Source organism: Ursus americanus, chromosome 5 (genome assembly GCF_024610735.1).
Source record: "Ursus americanus isolate L20-20 chromosome 5, mUrsAme1.1.p, whole genome shotgun sequence".
Lineage (NCBI taxonomy): Eukaryota > Metazoa > Chordata > Mammalia > Carnivora > Ursidae > Ursus > Ursus americanus.
The window spans coordinates 73,292,631-73,318,098 of NC_142131.1; the positions used below are offsets into that span (position 1 = coordinate 73,292,631).

General features: G+C 38.1%; 1 protein-coding gene across 1 annotated transcript in view; it reads right to left on the reverse strand.

Annotated features, from left to right (window-relative positions):
- Window positions 1-1,660: 1,660 nt before the first annotated feature.
- The window catches only part of COMMD10 (COMM domain containing 10), a 196,300-nt gene continuing 172,492 nt past the window's right edge, over window positions 1,661-25,468 (reverse strand). The window contains exons 6-7 of the mRNA XM_045794882.2: window positions 2,923-2,982; window positions 1,661-1,968 (exon numbers count right to left, since the gene is read on the reverse strand). Of these exons, the coding sequence (XP_045650838.2) occupies window positions 1,930-1,968; window positions 2,923-2,982 (99 nt within the window). The 3' untranslated portion in view covers window positions 1,661-1,929. The remainder of the gene's footprint in view (window positions 1,969-2,922; window positions 2,983-25,468) is intronic.

Below are 25,468 nucleotides of genomic sequence, written 5' to 3' on the forward strand. Positions count from 1 at the left end.
AAGAGAGGAGGCTCCAGCACTTGTCTCCCCAACTCCCTTATTTTTATGAAACAGTAACAGGTATTCAGTACTGTCTGGGAATGCTATTTTCTCTGACCTGCGTATCACAGCAATGGTGGTGCCTTAAAGAACGAAATGATCTGCAATTAAATAAACTTCAGGAATAGTTACGTTCTCAGTTGGCACTAGACCTTCTACTTGCCCTTTCTTCAATGCCTTTGGTCAGCCTTTCTTGAACTAGACTCATCGAGAGGAAACTATTTACCACGTTTCTGCACAGTTTTAGAGAATACTCCTAGAGAGTATAAAACCAGGTCTTTTAGGGAGCATAAAATGAGCTACTCATCGAGAACTTCATTTTGGACTGTCACATTTAATTTAGATACCTACACTGGGAGTTAAACTGGCCATTAAACCAATGAAAACTTCTACCTATCCGTATGGTCACTGTCAGGAGGCCCTAACAAATTCAACTTGAGATGATGTATGTGTTTTTGTATATAAAAAGTCTGAAGGAATAGTTACCAAAATGTTTAAGTAGTCAGGTAGCTCCCTCTGGAACTGGCAGAACAGAGCATAAACAAAATAAGACAGCTCCCCTAAGCTACATATGGAAATAAGTGCCCTTGTATTATAAAGGCGTCTTCCAGATATCTTATCAATGGAAGTTTAACAAAACATTTCAAATTAATCAACTATGGAGAGCAACTATAACATCACTTTCTGAAACCATCCAAACTCCCAATCGTTCAAAGCAACAACATAGAGCACACATACAAATAAGGGCATAAATTCCATATAGTGAACATTTACTTGAGAGACCTTCAAGGCAGATACCTCTGAGAAGGAAGGTGATCTCATTCCAATGGCTGTTTGTTTAACCACAGGACATTTCTGAGACCAAATTCCTTCATATGAAGAAAGTCGCGTTGGACTCAAATCAATGTCTATGACTCCCTCAATTTCTCCCCTCCCAGCTCCCCACTCCCGCCTGCTCTGTCTCTCTCTATGGAAACAACAGAGAACAAATACTTTATTCATAAAAAATCCAACTGGTAGTATTTTTTTATAGGCAACCATACTCACGTTTATATACAGTCACAGCATAAAATACTGTGTACTTCAGTTCACCTAATTCTGAAACATAAAAATTTTATTGACTAACATTAATGAACATATTTATAGACAGAAAATGTAAAAGGTATCTGGTTTTGAAGTTTTAAGGATAACTACTTAGCACTTATGACAATTATTTTTATTTATGACCTGAATCTCTCCCTTACTATGAAGTGAATCATTATTAATTTGCAGTACAAAGAAAAACATACAGAAACCTGGACTATTATTAGATCATTACACTCAAACAAAAAAATTAAAGTGCTCAGGGAGGCTCACACTGGAATTAACTGATACACTACTACCAGCTCTCTTCTAAATTTCTTTCCTATGTTATTTCCCAAGCAAAACATCATTAGAGTCAAGGAAAAATAAAGTATCTGATTGCATTTGGTTGCTTTCTTGCTTTAATCAGATAATTACTGGAGTTCTGTATTCTAAAGTACACATTATCCCTCGTATCCATGGACCCTCCTTGATGCATAAAGGTGTCATCAAATATGTAAAAAATGAACAGATCAGGCAATAAAGCAGAAACAAGACAGTAATAACAATATGGTATTTACTGTTTCCTTTCAAGCGAAAGCATTCTTAACAATTGTTTGCTCTTGGCTCACAGAAGCAGAGAATGGGTATTAGGAGCTCTGGAAACAGTGATCTCCCTTGGCTGTTATTTTCTAAGAAGCGGTAAGCCCTGTTGTTTACAAGAAGAAAGCTACTGAATCCTTCCGAAAGCATAACCTGGCCGCCCATCTTCCGGTGCAGAATGAGGAGGAGGCGGGAGTGTGATGGGGAAGCCAGTCTTCAGGAACCTCACGTGAGGGAATCCAGCTGCGTCTGTATGGTCTCCAGCTAGTTATAAAGACAAAACAAGAGAAAAGCGGCTGAGGGGCGAGAAATGCATATGAAAGGCTGCTCTGAAACTTGCGGAGGGGAGGGGAAGGGAAGGGAGGGGAGGGGAGGGGCCAGCAGCAGGCATCTTGCATATTAAAATCCATTCACACAGCCAACAGATTCACCATGTAGGAACGTTTTCTTTTCAGATGAAGATATTAGAATTCATGGCTACGATCTAAGTTTTCCAATGTGTCAAGGAGGATTTCTAAATTCTACTGTTTTAAGTACACTCAGCTGTTTTAATTTAAATGATCACTGCACAAGATTTTTGAAGTGTGTATGGGGAGGCAGGAGTGCATCTTCCTGGCTCACAAAGTCAGGATTTGGAAGGAAACATGACATACACTCAAAGATAAATCTTTACGGGCCTGGCACCTCCCTTTCCTCTTGGGCCCAGAAATTAAAATATTTAATGTTAATATTAAAGTGCCAGTGTGGCTAGGTACTACACAGTTTATTACGGAATGCTTTGCTTTAAAGTAACAATCCTGGGGCACCTGGGCGGCTCAGTTGGTGAAGCGTCTGCCTTTGGCTCAGGTCATGATCTCAGGGTCCTGGGATGGAGCCCCACGTCAGCTCTCTGCTCAGCGGGGAGTCTGCTTCTCCCTCTCACTCTCCTCTCTGCTCTCTCCCTCTTTCTCTCTCTCAAACAAATAAATAAAATCTTAAAAAAAAAAATAAAGTAACAATCCTATTGCTTTAATTAAAACCATTTCCACTTTCTTCCTGATTTAGTTTGTCAGATTCTCTTCATCTCAGCATTGCTTCCTGCCGAGAAACATACGGTGTTTACAAGGGATGTTTAAAGAACTTAGCTCCATAATAGGTCATTTAAAAATAAGAATTCATAAAAAGAAGGCAACATTATGTAAAACTCCACATAGCAGAAATTATTTTAAAAATAAAGACCTTGTTATAGAAATCAAACAACTCCTTGTGACTGAATTCCACAAGAACTTTCTCCACGCTCTGTAAGGAAGAAAAAGAAAAGAAGAATGAATTTAGTTGTATACAATGTTCACTGAAGTTTTCTCTCTCTGGCTAGCCCCAGAATATGCCCTATTATTCTCTGAGTGGTTTTAAAAAAATACTTACCTGCCTCACTCAACCCCACTGTTTCTAGAACTCACAGCCACGCTTAATGACGCTCCACTTTAGCAAAAGGTTTCAACTCTATAGGGACATCTGTTCTTTAAGTTGCCTCCGCAAAGGTTAATAAAATAGAAGCCAGCGAGAGAACAATTTCATTATCTTTTTTTTCTTCCAAGATAGAGATAATATACGAGATTGTATTTCATCTTTCTCAGCAGTCCATTTGGAATCTAGCAAATACCATTACGCAAAGACACTGGAGGTGGCATGTGTGACTGAACTCATCCAGCCATTAATGCCTCCCGTCAGCACAGCTGCTGCCTCCAAGCACTCATCTAGCAGTTATGATCTTAACATGCTGAGATTGTTACCTTTCCTAATGTACAGACTCAGCAAAAGTTCACAATTAACATGACAGCCTCAAAGCGGAGACTTAGCCACGCTCCTTCCCTCCGCCTCAGGTGTGACAGGGGAACCTTCGCGGGAGCTGTGGGTGCTGAGGGACACCGGGCACGTCTGCACGATGGTGCAGCAGAGTGTAACGGGAATCTGGCCCACCCCGACCTGCTCTGGGGTGACTGTGTAAACTGGGGGAACACGTAGAGTAGTTTCTGAAGATTGGTCCAACATGCCTGTTTGATTCGAGTATCTCTGGCATATGAAAGTGAGTGAGGAGAGAATGCCAGGAATGGGCTTCCTGCTCTGACCACACTGTCGTGCTCACGGCACAGCAAATGGGCACCATGAACTCAAGAAAAGGACAAAGGTTGAAAACAGACATGAATTGCTTGTGGTCATTTCCAACATCCTCTTAATTCTACTTCTGTTTCTATGGCTACTTTTGTCTTTGTTTTATCTGTTTTAATGGTTTCCATTTCTACTTACAAAGCCAACATTTTCAAAACAAAGGATCTCCGGCTAACTCCAGGAGAGTCAATGGGGCTATGCTCAGACACAGCACATCCCTTTTCAAGAAGCCAAGGCACAGAGGATTAAATTCCACACTTTTTCTTTGCCCTTGTAACACCCACTTAAGTAGTTAAGCTTTAAAATGAATCAAGAAGTATATCTGCTTTAAAGCCTCATCCTTTAGGAAGGATAAAAAAGTAGTAGGCTAATTGACACACATCACTGAACCTCCAAAGGTTGAAATCAGCATTATCTAGCAGTGCTGTATTTCCTTCCAGCAGTTAAAGAGAAGAGAGGCCTCAGTTTACGCTATGGAAAAGCAAGGCAAGTTCATTACTTTCCCACCAATCCAAACGTTAGGAGGGACTGAAGACTGAATCAGTTTGTGAACAACTGATTTGCTGTACGTACACCCAGAGGTCAAACCCAAGCTGGGTTCTTGGTTCCTGGATTTTGCTTTGTTTCAAGGTAGTGTCTTCTAAAAGGTCTCATTAAGGAAAGGGAAGGAAGGTGACTTTGAAAACATACTTCTTAAAATAACAACAGCTAAAATAACATTGCGTGCACATGCGCACCTGAGTGTGTACGTATACATGGATATATAGGGAGAGATACATATATAGGTTTAGTGTCTTGCTTTACTGAAATACTTAGCCCCAAGAAGGGAAAATGCTGATACCCGAGATAAAATATGCAAAGAACTTATGCCAATGTCTGGCAGGTATAATCACTAATAGCTATTATCATTATCTTTTCCCATTCAACCTGCCGTGACTTAGGAAAGACCATGAGAATATGGGAGAATAGAGGAGTGGCTTTAAGTGTTCCGTTATCGATGTGTACAGAGGTTATCCTTAGAATTTGAGAATCTATGTTTATTCAAGGGGTGGCCCAGGGCAGTTTTAGAATTCTAAGTCTAAATCTCACCTCCCAGGACAATACTGAAGGTATATTACCAAGAAAGGAGTACACATTGCATTTACTTAGTAGTTTGATAACTTTGTTTATGACTTTAAATTTAGATACATGGCCCAAGGCCTCCATTTTTACTCCTGCTCTAGGTCCTGCAAATATTAGGACTGAGTGTGATCAAAATCTTTCCTTGGACCGTGACATTTTTAGGAGGAAAACACAGTCCGAGCTTTTTTTGAGAATTTAACTAGAAAGTCACAAATCTGCTTTATCAAACCACAATTAACTCTCTAGCTTCATTGTTTACTCTTTAGAAAATGTATGGAAGGTTCTGTTCACTAAGGAAGCATGTTTTCAAACAACTTCTCTTCCGTTTCATGTCTGGACAAAAATCAGTGGGAGTCTAGACCAAACAAAGATATAGGAAGTGCATTAAGTTTAATGAGAGTCCAATTATTAGTATTTCAGGGGTGCTTGGGCTTGGATTGTCTAGCTCTGGGCCTCTGACTCAACTCATGGTTCATTAGTATTTTTGTTAAGGCAAGAAGAGAAAATAGAAATGAAATTCAAACCAGTGCCATCTCAGTTATCAGTCTCAACTCTAACAACAAACTTTCAGGAGGAAGATGTAGAAAATCCTGGCTACAGTAGTTTTATAGGCTATATTTGACAACGGGTTTAATTATCCATGTGCTATCCATGTCTATCACTGTCGATAGATAATGAGACTTGACTATTTGGTCCTGTTTTTTCCCCCCAAAGACTCAGAAAGATAGTCTGGATAATAAACTGTAGCCTATTATGTCATACTAAATAAGAAGAGAAATATCTTGTGACATAAAACTATAGTTGCAAGTAATCAAAATGCACTGTTATTTTGTCAGTCATATACCAAAAGTATTTTAAACTTGAACTACATACCTTTAATCGCTTGGTGAAACAAACTAATACATGTATGTATTTTTTATATACATGTGTATATATACACATTTTAGATAATACTGTACTTCACTTTTTACAGTCAAATATTTAGGAAAAAAGTTTATGAGAACATTAATTACATCCCCATTCTTCTAGTAATCAAATACAAACAATATTTTCATACAAGGCAAACTGTATTTTAAGTTGAAAGATTTTTTTTTTTTTTAAATGGTAATTCTAACAGGGAGTTTATACGGTCTTCCAAAGGAATATAATGACCAGTTAAGCACTAAAAATTATTTCTGGGAAGGCTTTTCACTGCTTTTGTGTTTAACAGGAATATCAATGGATACCTGCTATTATCCAAGATAACTCATGAGTAACATTCAGTAGATTTGGTGAAGAAGAAAAAAAAGTAAAGTCAGACATAAAGGAAGAAAATGACAGTAATACAATAATAGTAGGGGACTTTACCACCCCACTTACTTCAATGGATAGATCATCCAGACAGAAAATCGATGAGGAAACACTGGCCTTAAATGACACATTAGACCAGATCGACTTAACATATACAGAACATTCTATCCAAAAGCAGAATACATATTCTTCTCAAGTGCACATGAACATGCTGCAGGAAAGGTTACATGTTAGGTCACAAAACAAGTCTTAATAAATTTAAAAAGACTGAAATCATATCAAGCATCTTTTGCTACACTAATTATGAAAATAAAGTCAATCATAAGAAGAAAGCTGGAAAAACCACAAACATGTGGAGGCTAAGCAACATGCTAACAAATAAACAATGGGACAACAGAGAAAGAATAAATTAAAAAAAATACCTTGAGACAAATAACAATGGGAACACAACAGTTTGAAAGCTATGGGACAAAGCAAAAATACTTCTAAGAGGGAAGTTTATGGCAATACTGACCCACCTCAAGAAACAAGAAAAAAATCTCAAACAATCTAACCTTACAACTAAAGGAACGAGACAAAGAACACATAAAACCCAAAGTTAGTAGAAGGAAAAAAATAATAAAGGTCAGAGTGGAAATAAGTGAAATAGAGACAAAAAAAAAAATCAATGAAACTAAGATCTAGTTCTTTGAAAAGATAAACAAAATTGCTGAACCTTTAGCCAGACTTATCAAGAAAAAAAGAGAGGGCCCAAATCAATAAAATCAGAAATGAAAGAGGAAAAATTACAACCAATACCACAGAAATACAAAGGATCATAAGACAGTACTACGAACAATTACATGCCAACAAATGGGATAACCTAAAAGAAATGAATAAATTCCTAGAAACCTACAATCTTCCACAACTGAGTCCAGAAGAAATAGAAAATCTGAACAGACTGATAACTAGTAATAAAATTCTATCAGTAATAAAAAAAAAAAAACCTCCCACCAAATGAAAGTCCTAGACCAGCCACACAGATGAATTCTATCAAACATTTAAACTAGACTTGATACGTAACCTTCTCAAACTATTCCAAAAGACTGAAGAAGAAGGAATGCTTCCGGACTCATCCTATGAGGCCAGCATTACCCAGATACTAAAACCAGACAAAGCAACCATAAAAAAAGAAAATCACAGGCCAATATCCTTTAGGACACTGATGCAAAAATCCTCAACAAAATATGAGCAAACTGAACTCAACCATACATTAAAAGGATCATATACCATAATAAGAACTTATTCCAAGAATGCAAAGATAGTTCAACATCCACAAATTAATCAACGTGATTCACCATGCTAACAAAAAGGATAAAAATCATGTGATCATCTCAATAGATGCAGAAGATGTGTTTGATAAAATTCAACATACGGTTATGATAGAAACTCTCAAGAGAGTGGATATAGAAGGAATGCACCTATGACAGACCCACAACTAACATCATACTCAGTGGTTGAAAGCTGACAGCTTTCCTCTAAGGTCAGTAAGAAGACAAGGATGCCATTCTCGCCACTTTTTAACCGCTGTGCCACCCAGGCGCCCCCTCGCCACTTTTTATTCAACATTGTATTGGAAGTCCCAGCCATAGTAATTGGACAAGAAAAAGAAAAGGCATCCAAATTGGAAAAGAAGACATAAAACTGTCACTGTGTGCAGATGACATGATACTAAATATAGAGAACCTTAAAGACTCCACCAAAAAACTATTAGAACTAATAAATTCAGTAAAACTGAAAGATAAAAAATTAAGATACATAAATCTGTGGCATCTCTATACAATTACAACAGAATATCAGAAAGAGAAATTTAAAAAATGGTATTCCTTGCAATTGCATCAAAAAGAATAAAATACCTAGGAATAAATTTAACCAAGGAGGTAAAACACCTGTACTCTAAAAACTGTAAGACACTGATGAAAGAAATTGGAGATGACACAAATGTAAAAATATTCTGTGCTCATGGACTGGAAGAAATATTATTGTTAAAATGTTACTACCACCCAAAGTAGTCTACAGATTCAATGCAATCCTTATCAAAAAACAAATGGCATCTTTCACAGAAACAGAACAAATAATCCTAAAGTTTGTATGGAATCAAAAAAAAACCCTGAATAACTTAAAGCAATCTTGAAAAAGAATAAAACTAGAGGTATCACAATCCCAGATACAAAGCTGTAGTAATCAAAACAGTATGGTACTGGTGTACACACACACACACCCCACACAGATCAACAGAACAGAACAGAGAGGCCAGAAATAAACTATGCTTATACAGTCAATCTTCAAAAAAGGAGTCAAGTACATACAATGGGAAAAACACAGTCTCTTCAATAAATGTAGCTGGACAGCTACATGTGAAAGAATAAAACTGGACCACTTTCTTTCACCATATACAAACATAAACTCAAAATAGATTAAAGACTTAGGTTTAAGACCAGAAACCATAAGTAAAACTACTGGAAGAAAACACAGGCAATAAGCTCTTGGATATCAGTCTGAACAAGACTGTTCTGGATCTGTCTCCCCAGGAAAGGGCAATAAAAGCAAAAGTAAACAAATGGGACTACATCAAACTAAAAAGCTTTCATATGGTAAAGAAAACCATCAACAAAACAAAAAAGCAAACTACTGAATGAAAGAAGATATTTGTAAATGATTTAACTGATAATGGGTTAATTACCAAAATATATAAAAAACTCACACAACTCAATAGGAAAAAACCCCAAACAATACGATCAGAAAACGGGCAGAGGAACTGAACGGACATTTCTTCATAGAAGACTTACAGACGGCCAACAGACAGACACGTGAAGACGCTCAACATCACTAATCATCAGGGAAATGCAAAACCAAAACAAAGTGAGGTATCATCTGATGACTTGTCAGAGTGGCTGTTAACAAAAAGACAAGAAATAACAAGTGTTGGCAAGAATGGGGAGAAGAGGGAACTCTCCTGCACTGTTGGTGGAAATGTAAATAGGTGCAGTCACTATGGAAAACAGTATGAAGGTTCTTCAAAAAATTAACATTGGCCTACCATATGGTTCAGCAATTCCATCTCTGGGTGTTTATGAAAAAACAAAACAAAACCAAAAAACAAAAGCAACCAACAAATCGCCAATCTGAAGAGATATGTGCACACCTATGTTCACTGCAGCATTATTTATAACAGCCATGATATGGAAACAACCTAAATGTCCATCCATAGATGAATGGATAGAGAAGATATAGTATATATAAACACAATGGAATAATAATCATACAGATAAATGAAATCATGCCATTCCTGACAATATGAATGTACATAAAGGGTATTATGCTAAGTGAAATGAGTCAAACACAATACTGTATATTTTCACTTACGAGTGGAATATAGAAAACAAAACAAATGAACAAACAAAACAAAACAGAAACAGACTCACAGATACAGGGAACAATCTGGTGGCTGCCAGAGGGGAGAGGGGTGAGGGGATAAGTGAAACAGGGACAAAGGATTAAAAGGTATAAACTTCCATTTATAAAATAAATAAGACATAGGGATACTATGTACAGTGTAGGGAATATAGTTAATAATATGTAACAGATCATGTCTGGTGACAGATGGCTAGATTTATCATGGAGATCACCTTGTAATGCACACAAATGTTGAATCACTTGTACATCTGAAGCTAAAGTTGACCCTTAAACAATGTGAGGTTTAGGGGTGCTGACCCCCCATATAGTCAAAAATCCACATGTAACAAAAGTTAACTCTGCCCAAATTTAACTACTAATAGCCCATTGTTGACCAGAAGACTTACTGACAACAAACAGTCAATTAATACATATTTTGTAAGTTACATGAATTACATATATATTTTTACTTTATATACTGTATATACTTATCATAAAGTAAGCTACAAAAAAGAAAATGTTATTAAGAAAATCATAAGGAAGAGAAAATACATTTACAATGCTGTACTGTATTAATGGGAAAAAAAATCCATGTGTAAGTGGACCTGCCTGGTTCAAATCCATACTGTCCAAGGGTTACCTGTAATATAATACTGTACATCAACTATACTTTAAGAAAAAGGAAAAAAAAAAAAAAAAAGAAAATTCACTCTAGGGCTTTAGCTGTAATGGATAACTCCTAGGAAAATTCTTCTTAGAGATAGACCAAATGGGTCTCACAAAAATTGTCGGGTTATGTGTGTTTATATCATTCCTTCTTCCTGTAAATGCAGACAACATGAAATTCCATAAGTGTGCTTTTAAATAAAAAGCATTACAGTTGTTTTTCACACATCGATAAAAAATAGGCTCACAAACTATGGAGAGAGCCCAAATGTCCATCAACAGATGAATGGATTAAGAAGATGTGGTATATATACATACAATGGAATATTACTCAGCCATCAGAAAGAATGAAATCTTGCCATTTGCAATGACGTGGATGGAACTAGAGGGTATTACACTGAGCAAAATAAGTCAGTCAGAGAAAGATACCATATGATTTCACTCACATGCAGAATTTAAGAAAGAAAACAGATGAACTATATGGGAAGGGGGAAAAGAAAAGGAGAGAGCTATAAAAGACTCATGACGACAGAGAATAAACCGAGGGTAGACAGAGGGAATTGGGTAGGGGATGGGCTAGATAGGGGATGGGCATTAAGGAGGGCACTTGTCGTGATGATCAGTGGGTGTGATATGTGAGTGATGAGCCACTGAATCCTACTCCGGGAACGAATATTGCACTGTATGTTAACTAAAATTCAAATTAAAAAAAAGAAAGAAAGCATTACTCGATTAAAAAAGTAAAAAATAAAGAACAGGCTCATATGATTACATGTAGTCTAAAAGTCCTGCCACTGGTAATCACCTACATTACCTGACGCTGGTATCACCTACAATCCGTCATATTAATTTTACACTAGTCCAAGGTGGTAGGCATGCCGTAACATAGTCCTCTTCAACGGATGAGCACATGGAGGCACACCGTGGTAAAAAAGCCACCTAAGGAAAACAACCATGGAGCAACGGACAATGAACTAGAAGAGTCAGAGCTGGAAATTAAGGGCTATCCAGAACTGTTCTTTTCCTGTGAGATAAAATACAGATAACTCTCAATAGGTAAATGTGACTAGGAAAAAAAGGGGGGTAATTTAATGACACCCAATTAGGTCAAGAGACTATTGTACACACTCTCCCACAGACATGAGGAGTTTTTTAAACATTCAAAGGGAAGTCAGTAAGTAAGAGACTTTTTTGGTGTTACTTTGCTTTGCTGTTATTGCTTGGTTGGGGATAAAGAGGGTGGGTGATGTGTGCTGAGTTATCCACACTACTGCCTGCTCCCTTTTCTTGAGACAAAAGTGCTTGTACCCAACATGCTTTGGATGCTACTATAAATGATACTTGCTCATGTGAGAACAGAGCAGAATAATATTTTTCTTAGTGCTACACAATCTTCCCTAATCTAACTTAAAAGGTTTTATTTCCCACAAGACTCCCCACGCCAAAAAAAAAAAATCTCTGTACTCCTACCAAACTGTCGTACTTACTATCTCCCAAATATCCCACACTTTCCTGCCAGTTTTTATTCATCTCCTTCCAGATGGGAGTGTAGTTCTAAATGGATAAGATAAAATGAAAAAGCTAAAAGAAAATATACATGAATTTCTCCATAACCCTGGGGTATTTAAGACTCCTTTAAAATGACATGAAAATACGCTAACTATATAATCTTCAGTTGGCAAAGAAGCTGCTAGTAAATAAATTAAACCATAAAGAAAATGACTGATAAGTGAGAATATATTAAAATCCAGAACTTCCATTCATCAAGTCACGTCATTAAAAGACTAAAAGGAAAGCCACAGAAGACTCATATCAGAATCTACAAAAATGCCTACAAATCAATAGAAAAGAGGCAAAACTCAGTTGAAAGACGGACAAGAACATATACACAACCGTTGCGTTGTACACCTAAAACGAATACCACGTTGTGTCAATTATACTTCACGAAAGACAAAAAGAAAGCCAAGTGGGTGGTAGTGTCTGGCTGGCGTGAAGGAGCAAACTCTCAGGAGGCTGTCACGATGCCAGATGAGATTGTTAAAACGGACTCCAGCTAATGTGCTGATCCCGAAGCCTGCCTCTGGTGGATACAAGTGGGAGAGAACCTAAAACTTACTGACAGCCCTACTCTTGGTAGGTTTCCTGGTAGTTTCCCCAGCAGAGAGGGTTGCTCGAGAGTGCCCTGGTTTGACAGCCTTGCTCTGATTTTAAAAAACAAACAAACAAACAAACAAGAGACTTGAACAGTCACTTCACAAAAGATGTCCAAACAGCCAAAACCATATGAAAAAATATTAGCAGCCATACTGCATACACATGAAAATCTATGGAACTACTCTGAAAACTTGTCTGGTATTATTTCCTAAAGCTGAATATATGCATACCCTATGACCCCAAAATTCACTCCTAAGTATTAGTATTATGTTCAATTGAAATGTACACAATTTGGACACTACGAGACAGGTACAAGAATATTGAGAGCATCAATATTCAAAAGAACCAAAAAATGGAAGTAAGCAGAATTCCTTTCAACGGAAGAATATATAAACTGCAGTACAGCAATGCAATGGAACATTATACAGACATGAAAATAAACTACAGCTACATATGACATCATGCATGACATCATGCATGACAAATATCTAAATGTCAGAGAAAGGCACAGAAGACACATACTGATTGGTTTCATTTATATGAGGATTTAAAAAAACAACAGTAAAAAAGGTTTTAGAGACAAATGTTTATGTGGTACAACTATAAAGTTAGAAAGTAACAAAGATATTACCAGAAGTATTGGAATAGTGATCACCTCTGGGTGACCAGACAGAGGAGGAAGTAACTGGGAGGAGGCATAAGGGAGGCTTCTGATGTAATGACAATACTGTATATATTTCTTGATCGTGGGGAGGCCAAAGGTGCTCTTTTACAAATCACTGTGCTCCTTCCCTGTGTTTGTGCCATATTTCCCTAATTTAAGAAAAAACAAAAACAAAAAAGGATGGCACTGCTAGGTGTTAAATTCATTCATTTATTTTTATTCAATAAATACGGATTAAATGCCTACAAGGCCTGGTCTAGACACTACATATACTTAATGAGTGACAGACAAAAATGCCCTTCCTTCTAGTTAATAAAAGCAGACAACAAACAAGTTTCCTAACAATAACACCACCAACAATAACAATCCACATACATACATGTGGGAATGTCTGTTGGTGTTCAGAGCTAGGAAGAAAAATAAAGCAGGGAAAGGGGTTATGTGTCTGGAGGTGGGTAGGCGGAGATTCATTGGTAGGTGGTCAGGAAAGGTCTCACTGAGATGGTGACATCTGAGTTAAGATTTAAAAGAAGTGAGGGAGGAAAAAAGACAACCCATAGAATAGGAGAAAATACTTACAAATCATTATGTAATAAGAGTATAATACCCCAGAATATATGAAGAACTCCTATAATTCAACAACAAAAAGATAAGCCAATTAAAAAAAAAAGGCAAAGGATGGAACAAAAAAGATATACAAATGGTTAAGCAAGCACATGGAAACATACTCAACATCATCAGTCATTAGGGAAACACAAATCTTAACTGCAATGAGATACCTCTTCACACCTAGCAAGAAGGACATAATTTGGGGGGATCGGGGAGGAGAAAACCCAAGTGTTGGTGAGGATGCAGGGAAATTGGAATCTGTATGCATTGCTAGTAGAAATGCAAAATGGTGCAGCAGCTGTGGAAAATAGCCTGGAATTCCTGAAAAAGTTAAACAAAGAATTACCCTATGACCAGCAATTCCACTCCTGAATATATACCCAAAAGAAATGGTGAGAGGGACTGAAACAGACATTTGTACACCAATGTTTCTAGTATCTTTCTACAGCTACTTAAGGCAATATGTTGACCTAATAGCAGTTAAGATTTTGATGAAAAGATGATAGTGGAAGCAAGACCATAAGGAACATAGAGATGTTACTCAGAGTAGAGCATTTTATACATGCTTACTCCTCCCTCAACCACCAGTTTAGGCTCTGTTGTGGGCCGAGTTGTGTCTCCCCCAAATTCACATTGAAATTCTAACCCCCACTACCTCAAAATGTAACTGTACACAGCGTTAGGATCTTAAAGAGGTAATTAAGGTAAAATGAGGTCTTGTGGGTGGGCCTGAGTGCAACATGACAGGTGTCCTTGTAAGAAGAGGAGATTAGGACCCAGACACACACAGAAGGAAGACCGTATGAAGACATGAGGAATACGGCCATCTACAAGCCAAAGACAGAGGCCTTGGACAAAACCAATCCTGTTGACTCCTTGATCTCAAACTTCTAGCCTCCACACTGTGAGTAAATAAATTTCTGTTATTTAAGCGACCCAAGCCTGTTGACGTACTTTGTCATGGTGGCCCTAGCAAACTCAGAGAGACCCCATCTTCTGGGATGGACAGAAGAGAAGATCTTTCTTCTAAGAACAATGGAAAGCCATGAGGGAGGTTTAAGTATAAGAATGAACAATTATATCTACATATTAACAACTGCCCTTGGCTTTTATTTGTAAATGGAGGTGGCCCAACTAGATGTGCAGAGACCAGTTAGGACGCTACTGCATTAGTTTAGGCCAGGTAGTGATTTGACCTAACGTGATGGCAATAGAGATACAAGTAGAAAAACGTGAGATATGGTTTAGAGGTGACAGATTTTAGTGAGGGTGTGTGTATGAAGGAATAAAAGACGTCAAAATGACTCTCAGCTTTCTGGCAAGAGAAACTGGATGGAGGCAGCAGAGATAAGGAAACTAGAGAAGATTTGAAGGAGAGACTTAAAGAGGCAGTTTCAGATGCAATGAGCTTGATTATATGCGATTTCCCTTTAAAACAGCAAGAGTGTGGGGCACCTGCGTAGTTCAGTCGGTTAAGCCTCCGGCTCTTTATTTCAGCTCAGGTCATGATCTCAGGGTTGTGGGATCGAGTCCCTCGTTGGGCTCTGCACTCAGAGGGGAGTCGGCTTGAAGAAACGCTCCCTCTGCCCCTTCCCATCCCCGCTCATGCTCTTTCTCTAAATAAATATTTATTAAATAAATAGGAAGTTATTTGTTAAATAAATAAATGAATCTCGAGCACAGAGCCTGCTTAAGATTCTCTCTCTTGGGGTTCCTGGGTGCCATAGTCGGTTAAGCGGCCGGCTCAATTTTGGCTCAGGTCATGATCTCAGGGTCCTGGGATCGAGCCTCATGTGGGGCTCCATGCTTAGCAGGGAGTCTGCTTGAGGATTCTCTCCCTTTGTCCCTCCCCGTGCTTGTGCTCTCTCTCCGTCTCTCTCTCAAATAAATAAAACTTAAAAAAAAACCCAAAAAACTGCAAGAGTGGATGAGATTTCCCAGGAAAAATGCAGTATGAGAAGAGAGGGAAGCCTGGGGCTGAACCCTATGGAACTCCAGCATCTAGGATAGGTGGGTGTTCCAAAAATGACAAGTACCACCAGGCCCACAAATCATGTTCAGGGAAATTAAGTTAAGAGCACCGACCGCTGCATGGTACGTGGAAATGTATGGCGGGCATTTATTACATGGATCAAAATAATTTAGTGAGTTGGTATATAGGCAATAAAACTGGGTAGCTTATTTTTAAATTTGTCTTCAATCTTCCATTTTCCGGTAAAACACATTAAAGTCACTAATATTGTTAGGCAAACATACACAGACTAGAAGATTTACTCTCTTTCCCCTGCTTTCTACATATAAGATTACAACCGAGAACCCATTTAGGAAATTCATTACTTATATTGCCTAAGCTGGTCTCCTGCATTAAAACCCAACGTGAGACTTTCTGCATCTTCTCTGAACACACTGCAAAGTGAAAATGAGAGTGCGAGATTAAAATCCTGCCAACTTCTGAAAAGACAAGAAAGATGTATTTGTTCACCCATTCCTTTTTTTCATTTGTAGTCCTGTCTACAAGCACCTGCATAATGTTGCATATACCCATCAGCAAAATTCCCAGGGAAATAAAATTTAGTACGGCCTTCAGAGAGGTCTAACTTGATGAAAGCTGACAGTAAAAATATCCTTTGCTTTCCCATTAGTTAGGAATTAGGAACACATACGCATTTTCCAAGAGAGAAATGCATTAGCCTCTGCACAAATTATCCAAGCAAAAACAGCCTCTAAATAACACAAATATCAACGAGCGAAGAGTTAAACCAAATTTACACTGCCTAGTTGGATATCGGAATTAGAAATGATACAATTAGCTTTTCTACCAGAAAATCAGGAGTGAGGGATTCCAGTAAAAGAAAAACTACTAATCTCATGTTCTGACTGAATCTAAAAATACGTTGCTAGGTACTTAAAGAGGAAGTCTTCTCCTTTTCAGTTACAGAAATGAAGGGCAAAGATAATATGTAAATAATACTTCAAGCCCTACTGAATGCTGCATGGGCTTATAAAGCAAAAATCACTAGGCACCATTTATTTAATAAACACACCTACAGATTATGTTCTAACTATATGCAGGAATAGGTCATTGTAAATATACTCCCGTATCTCTAGTCACTATTATTATAGCTCAAAAAAACCAGGGATGTAATTTAAGCTCTCACCACAGACTGAAAAAAAACAAACAAACCCACAAACCTATGAAATTCTATTGATACATACAAGCATTAGCCATTTTTGTTGCCCATAGTATTTCATCATTCAAGAAACATTACGGAGTGCCAATACAATGACAAACAGGAAGGTGTATACCCTTGACCAAAGAAGGTCCTTCTCTAGGTAGGGTGGTTGCCCTTTACAGCTTCGCGCCCGACTACTGGAAGAAGGTACATGGGACAGGAGGGAGGAAGGGATCCTCTGCCCATCTGTCACATCAGTGGAATCAATCCTGGCAACCAAAGGGGTAACAGATGTGACAATCAGCTCTGATTCAGAGGGTGCCAGCTTGAGAAGGTGCGAGCAAAAGCACCGTAGGTGGAGGGAAAGCAAATTTCCACTTTTCTCTGAAGCAGCCTGACTACATGACCTCCCAAGGTCCTTTTCAATTCTGGGGCTTGAAGATGTGGAAAGGCAAACCTACACATGCAAATTACACTGGTGAATTTCACTGAGGTCGTGAAGAGAACTGCAAAACGTCAGGAAGAAAGAGCTGTGGCAATAACCTAGTTCAACCTTTTTATTCAAAAGATGAGGCAGCTGGTCCCACAAAGATGAACCAACAGGAAGTGTATTATGGGGAGACCAATCATTGTTCTTTCCACTTCACCGTTATTATGATCACTTGAGATAAAACCGTGCTTTCACCTGCAGATCAAGCTAATTTATAGAAAAAAAGTTCTCTCCATGAATTTGCACATTTATATCCCCTCTCTAAGTCTACACAGAAATACATAAAAGCGATGCTGAGGGTAAATATTTTGATAAATACGGCCGATGAGGCACCAACGTGTCTTAAGTAAAGGAGAAATAATGTGAAGTTCAAGTCTTCAGATCCTCAAAACTTTACAGAAAAAAAATAAGCTAATCTGTTTGTCTTAGTTAAATTAATTAAAAAAAAAAAAACAACCACTGAGTATTTCACAGAAGTTAACACGGTACCACTTCCATGTTTAAAGTTCTAATTCCAAACAAACAAAAATATGTCAGCTCAACGAATACCGTACCTCACAGAGGGATAGAGTGAGAGAAATAATCACGTGCACCTGACTATGGAGCTGATTTCGATCGCTCCACCAAACCCTGTGATTCCAAAGGCTCTTCCTGAAAATAACTGCCCAATCCAGCAGGCTCCAACATCTCCCGGCCACAGATGGCCCTGTTGCTTGAGGAGGGGAGTAGGCAAACTGGACACCTGAGCTGATATCAAGTTGATAAAAGCTACCAAGGGACAATGTCAACAAACAGATGGAATGCAAGCCACAAAAGGCATTTTCCTGGGGTTAAAAGAACCAAATTATAGCTTTCTTCTTTAAATCTTTGAAAAAAATCAGGTGACAATATGCTCATATAAAGAATATAGGCAGTATATACACAGTAAAAGCAAATTTCATAATTAGCATAGCATTCAGGACTTCCAAAAATCTGGCCCGACTCCTCCTACAGCCTCGAGTTCTAGCATCCTCTCAATGCACCGTATGCACCAGCAGTACCGCTGTGCATTGCACACTGCCCTTTGGGTCTTTGTTCATGCTCTTCCATGGTCTCTCAGCAGGGCTCCCAACGGCTCTTGCACGTGCACGGAGCACACACGTGCACTTAACTAGATCCTTTAAATCTCAAAATTCAGTTGACATAACAGCCCCCTGTGCATATCTCAACTACTGCCTTTCCCTACCATAGGGGATGGAATGACCCACCTTTGCACTGCAGATGGTAGGCTCTTCAAGAGCAGGGGCTATGCCTTCTTTATTGCAAATCAATAGCCGAGTATGGTACTGATCAGAGTACTTAGGAGCATACGTTTATTGAGCTCAATTTTTATTTTTTCTTTTCTTGAGAGAGAGACAGCGTGCACAGACATGTGTGTGCGAGCGGGGGGGGGGGTGTGGCAGGGGCAGGACAGGGAGAGAGAGAATCTCAAGCAGGCTCCATGCCCAGGGCGGAGCCTGAGGCAGGACTTGATCTCACGACCCTGAGATCATGACCTGAGCCGAAATGAGGAGTCAAGTCGGACGCTCAGCGGACTGAGCCACCCACATGCCCCTTACTAAGCTCAATTTTAAGAAAAGGTGGTTGCTAAATTTAAATATGCCTTTAAGTTTTTTTTTAGTGAGAGTAATGATAGAGTATCAGAATAATTGGAGTTTGTCTAAATTACAACAATATTTTCCAATCATACTATCTAGTACTTGCCCAATTAATGACAGTAGTCTTGGGGGTCTCATAAGTCTTGTTTATTCGGAAAATATGTGTACTACAAAGTACAGTCATTTATCTATTGATTTCCCACTTAGCTTGAAAAATGGCTTTTCACACTTGAAGGTCCCTGCCTAAGCTGGTGAAATCAGAAGATTTGAGGTTTTGCACATATTTAGCTAAAAACACAAGTTTGGGCTGTCAAGAGAACAAACAACCATTTTTGACCAGAAACCTTCACTCAATACAGAAATTGTCAAACCGTGCATGACACATTGTCACAAAATGCTTCATCAGACCTATCTACTTCTGCTGCTAGGACATTTAACCCGTTATTTGTATATGCCCTTTTCATTCCGGCTAAAATATCACCTTGTTCTTGCAGAGACAAAACAGTATGTCTGGCAGACGTACCGTCACCATATTTGCTGTCCTCTTAAAAATTACAATGTGCTACGCATGAGCAGATCACAAACTTGGAGCCAATCAACACACACCTCCTACAGTATTCATTAACTGTCATTTATTATGTGTCTGCTGGTATGTCATTATGATTTTCAGCTTTGGTACTGAAATATTTAGCTATGGTTGCTGAATATAATCAGCAAGATAAGAGGTTTTGAATATGATTACAAGAAGCTCCTTAAATGTAGTGAGAAATTATGTTAAGAGAACTTACAGCTACAAAATGGAGCTTTTTTCTGTAATAAATATTATAGGTGATGCTATCTTTTTCTGGAAATTACTCTTTATTCTAATTATAAGTACTTATCTGATTACTGAAGCATTATCATTACAGACTGCAAATGGCTGCATGACTTAACTTCTCAAAACCTGTGTTAGTAACCCAGCAGAGGGATTCTGGGTAAACTAGAGACTAAATTGAACTCAAGCTTCCCGTGAGTGGTTTTTAAAGACTATGAGCTCAGTGCCCAAACTGGGGTTTCTCCTTTGTTCATAAAATCACTTTATTGTATTCAGAGACAGAAATTTGGATGATGTGTATGGACTTTCGAGAGCTACCATGGATTTTGCAGCCTAAATTAAATGACCTCATGTAATTCGCAGTGTTAAGAAAAAGGTAATTAAAAACATATGTTGGTTTAAATTTTTTCTATCTTGTGTTGTCCTGTCAGTCTTCAAGGAAAAGAGGACCAATATGTGCACCTAAATGAGTATTAATTTCACAACTGTGTTATAATTTATACTTCTTATTGGCTAATTGGAAGCTCTGTTTCTGGGAAATAAAACAGGGTAAATTCAGCAGTTGCTTCGTGTTCTGAGGGCAATGAATTCGTCATGTAAGGGACACCTGAGAATGTACTGCTCTCGAACCTGCAATCATACAATCATACAATCGTAAGACATTCCCTATTCTACTCTCAACATTTAATGGAGCCGAAGTCCTAAAGACGGGCAGGGACAATAACTAATTTGATTATGGGATTAATTTTAAGGCAGTAACTGTCTAGAAGAAATTGTTATCTTGTAATCATGTTGTTCCATTACAAATTTTTAACTTGTAATGGTGACAGATGAAGACTGAGCTCATTTTTCCATCCACATTAGTTCCCTGCTAACCTAATTACCTGATTACAATTTGCACAATCCTCTTGGAATCATGAAATTAACACTGCATTTTCCAAAAATGAAATGGTTCTAACGAGCTGGCACTGCTCTATAATCCTGAGTATATCTGGAGTTCATGAATAAGGGTTACATTTTACATTTAAAATATAGTACCTGTTTGTACATATTAGTTTTTCAAAAAAAGGTTTATGCTTTTTGACCCAGTAATACTCTTCTAAGAAATCCATCCTAAGAAATAAAAAGAAGATGAATTTCAAAGAAATTCATCACCATTCAATGGAACATTACATAGTCAGTAAAAATAGCGTGTCTGAAAGTGATATACCGGTACAGGCAAATGTAGATACTGTAATTAATATATATATTAATGGTGCACACCATTGTGTCTGGGGCATACTACAATGAACTCAACAGAGATCATACTGGCAGATAGTTCGCTCGGAATTATGGTATTTGAGGAAAGGGTGGAACATGGGTTTTATTTTTAATCTAGAGAAAATAAGAACATTGGAGAATTTATCATTAATAATTTTTTTAAAGATTTTATTTATTTATTTTAGAGAGAGCACATGAGAGAATCTCCAGCAGACTCCCTGTCGAGGGCAGAGTCTGACATATGCCCAACATGGGGCTTGCTCTCATGACCCTGAGATCACAATCTGAGTGGAAACCAAGAGTCAAGTTGGATGCTTAACCAACTGAGCCACCCAGGTGCCCCATTGACTAATAATATCTTAACAGCTTTATGAGATATTAATACACCACACAACTAGCCCATTTAAAGTGTATTAATTCACTGGTTTTTTAGTATATTCACAGTTGTAAAACTATCACCAGAATTAATTTTAAAGCATTTTTATCATCCCGAAAAGAAACCCCATACCCTATAGATATTATCCACCCACCTTCCTAACCTCAGACCTATGCAACCGGCAATCTACTTTCTGTGCCTGTAGATTTACCTATTCTGGAAATGATACAAATTTTAAACAGATCCCTAATGCATACCAATATTCAAGGAATGGTATAAACAAGTGGAACTCTGCAAACCCCCCAAAAAATGAAGAATGCCTTGAGAGGTAGGATAAAGACTAGGAAACCAGAAAAAAAACTAGAAAACTGTTATCATAGACCCTAAGAAAAGAGTTTTAAGAAGGAAAGTGTGATTCAAGTGTCAAAGGCTCCAAAGAACTGGCTCCAAAGAACTGAGACAAGGACTGCTAAGTTTTTATTTCAGATTCCAAGACCAAGAGAGTGTTAGTGACACTGACCCAAGTATTTTTGGTGGCTCAGTGGGGAGAAGCTAAGCCCTGCTGAGTAGAGGGATGAGTGCAGAGTAACAAATGAATGGAGACCGGGGGCTGACAAACTCTAGTCCACAGGCCAAATCTGGCTTGCCATCAGTTTTTATAAATAAAGATTTATTGGAACACAGCTACACTCACTTGTTTAGATATTGGCTATGGCTGCTTTTGTGTTACAAGAGCAGAGTTACATAGCCTGCAAGCTTGAAATATTTACTGTTTGGCCCTTCGGAGAACAAAGTTTGCCAACCCCTACCTACGGTAGACAAATGTCTCCAATTAGTAGTTCTATTGACAAAACAATGACCCAATCGCTATCCATATTCTATGTTATGTTCACAGTTTAAAAGGCCCAGTTGTTTATATGCAAGGGGAGGTAAGTAAAATCAGCTGTCCTGAATACAGTGTAGTTATTACTCATTTCAATGGTTGAAAACTTCCGGCGCTCTTCATTACTGTCTGATGTGCTGGTGATAGGCCCAGAGGCTGTTAGATCATATCTTCCGATTACATAGAATACATTACTTAGCAGCTCATTTTTATATAACTTTTCAAACATTAGTGAAGTCTTATCTCATACACTCTTAAGAGAATACAAGTATGATTTAAAAACGGATATTTTTTAAAATATTGGCTCAAGTTTAATCTCTTTTCTAAAGTTTATTACTAATAAATGCTTTTTTGAATGATTAGTTCCAAGGGTTTTATTTTAATGAGTCACACACTCCTATGAAATCCATAAAAAATTTGTCTGTCAGTTCTAAAACTCCAGTTTCTCTACAAAAAGAAGTAAGAAACCAAAGGTTTGGATCAGAAACATTAAAACTAAATTGTTCGCCTTTTGCTTGTCCTACGCGGTCTCTGCCTGGAATGACTCATAACATAATAAAGCTACACGATTTGGTTTAACGCTTTGTATCTGTTGATGATTAGAGAGCCTTAATGCCTCTCTAGTCTAAGTCATTAATATTAATGAGTTTTGTGACCTAGGCCAAGTTAATAAAAATAAAACTTTAAATATCCTATTAAGAAGTTCTCAATAATTTTGAAGTTGAAATTACTTCACACAATTTTTTTATAGTGCTAGAAAATAAACAAGGGTTTCAAAGGCATTTCCTATTCTGGATGGGAGAGAAAATGACAGGATGGTAAGAGCATCTATCAAACACCACTTTTTGATTACAGGTCACATAGGGCTGCTTCAAAATCACGGATTAATGGAATAGGGAATTTAGACGTATATTTTATTCCATAGATGACTGGTATACAATATCGGAAGAGGTTAGATCTGTTTAACCCCAAAGTGATTACAGGTAATTTCTACTTTCAAGTCAGATCTGAGTTAATAAATATAAAATTGATAAGACTGGCAGGATTTACCCAAGTAATTGTGAAAAAACTACTCATTTCTGTCACAGAATTGGAAAAAGTCAGTGATTTCTGTAAAAACACAGAATGTTTGTTTGGAGCAATGCTATTGAAGGTGGGGTGAAATAATGGCATAAGGATTTCTCTTTTAGGTGTTTATAAAGAGAGTGGCTTAAATAAAAGTTTGCAGAAACTTGCAGAAGCGGCCAAAGACTATGCTGCAAATCAGAGCTCTGCCAAATAGACACAGGCTCCATGTAGACGGGCCAGACTAACTTGAAATCCGTATTGTTGGTAACACAGCTAACTGAGGTGTTCTTCGACGATCGTCCACAGGCGTGATCATATCACAGGTCATGATCTCTGGTCTTGGTTTGGAAATGTTCACCCAGTTCATGGAGAGTGCTTATGTTCAAGCAGTTAACAACTAAAGCTGAGATAGGGAGTATACCAAAATGGGTTAAGCAGAATTGGTAATACATTCTAACTTTCCTTCCAGAATGCTTACCAAAAATGATGATAGAAAGCAGCAGTATTCCTTCCTCTTTCCTTTCTATTCTTGATGCCACTACCTGGTTCAAGAACTTATTTATCAAAAACCAGGCTGCTGAATTCCTTCAATTCCATTTCCTCAGTCTCATCATTCTCTAGACCATTCTAAATATGGAGGCCAAATTCAGCTTTGTAAAGCATGGCTTTCATTAGGCTGCTCTTATAACGAAAACGGTCAGTATCTCCATCAGGACCCTCAGTTACAGCTCTACCGCTTCTGCCTTTCAGGTCAAAACTTTCAATAAGCTGGTACCAGTCTATCTTTCGCTTTTTAATTACAAAATATTTAAACTATTAAAGTTATAGGGACTAATACAGCTGATATTCGTGTATTATCCCAACACCTATAATCTGTCTCATATTACCATCCTGCCTTTAGAAAGAGTACATAAAGAATACACTTCAAGTCTGCCACCACTCATCCCACATCCTTCCCTTGAGGAGGATGAAGACTTACTAGAGATAAAAATGTAAAGTAGGAAATCAGAGACAATGAAGAAAAGACTTAAAAATGTAAAAATAGAATGATTAACTACACCAAGATAAGAATAATAATTTTTCTTTAAAGATTTTATTTATTTATTTGACAGAGAGGGAGACAGCCATCGAGAGAGGGAACACAAGCAGGGGGAGTGGGAGAGGAAGAAGCAGGTTCCCAGTGGAGAAGCCTGATGCGGGGCTTGATCCCATAACGCCGGGATCACGCCCTGAGCCGAAGGCAGACGCTTAACGACTGAGCCACCCAGGCACCCCGAGAATAATTTTTTTTTTTAAGATTTTATTTATTTATGTGACAGAGAGACAGCCAGCGAGAGAGGGAACACAGCAGGGGGAGTGGGAGAGGAAGAAGCAGGCTCCCAGCGGAGGAGCCCGATGTGGGACTCGATCCCGGAACGCCAGGATCACGCCCTGAGCCGAAGGCAGATGCTTAACGACTGCGCTACCCAGGCGCCCCAAGACTAATTATTTTTTTAATGTTACCCATTTATTAATCTTAGATTGGAAAGTTGAAAATAAGACGGTAACAATGAAATGGCAATTAATACCTCTTATACCCTCATTTCAAACTTGTGCTAGAGGTGAGATCAGACCAAGTGTTTGGAGATACAATGTGAATATGCAGAAATGGGTTAAGAGTATTCACTAATTCTCCCACCTCCATCCCTTATTCTTCTACCAAAAGGTAGAAAACGAAGACTGGCAAGGCATAGATCAGAGGGGTAAGGAGACAATCATCTCCTTATGTATGCAAAACCTGTATGCATGCAAACCAAGATGGCCTGCAATCTAAGGAACCAAAATAATTGGCCAAAATTATTTCTCAGTACATAGCTACATTCATGGAAAAGTTGGGGGATGTTTAAGGGGCTACAATATCTGAAAAGAATAAGTGTGGTATTTATATAAAAATATCACAAAAAGTAACATGAAAATGCCTGACGAAGACACCAGG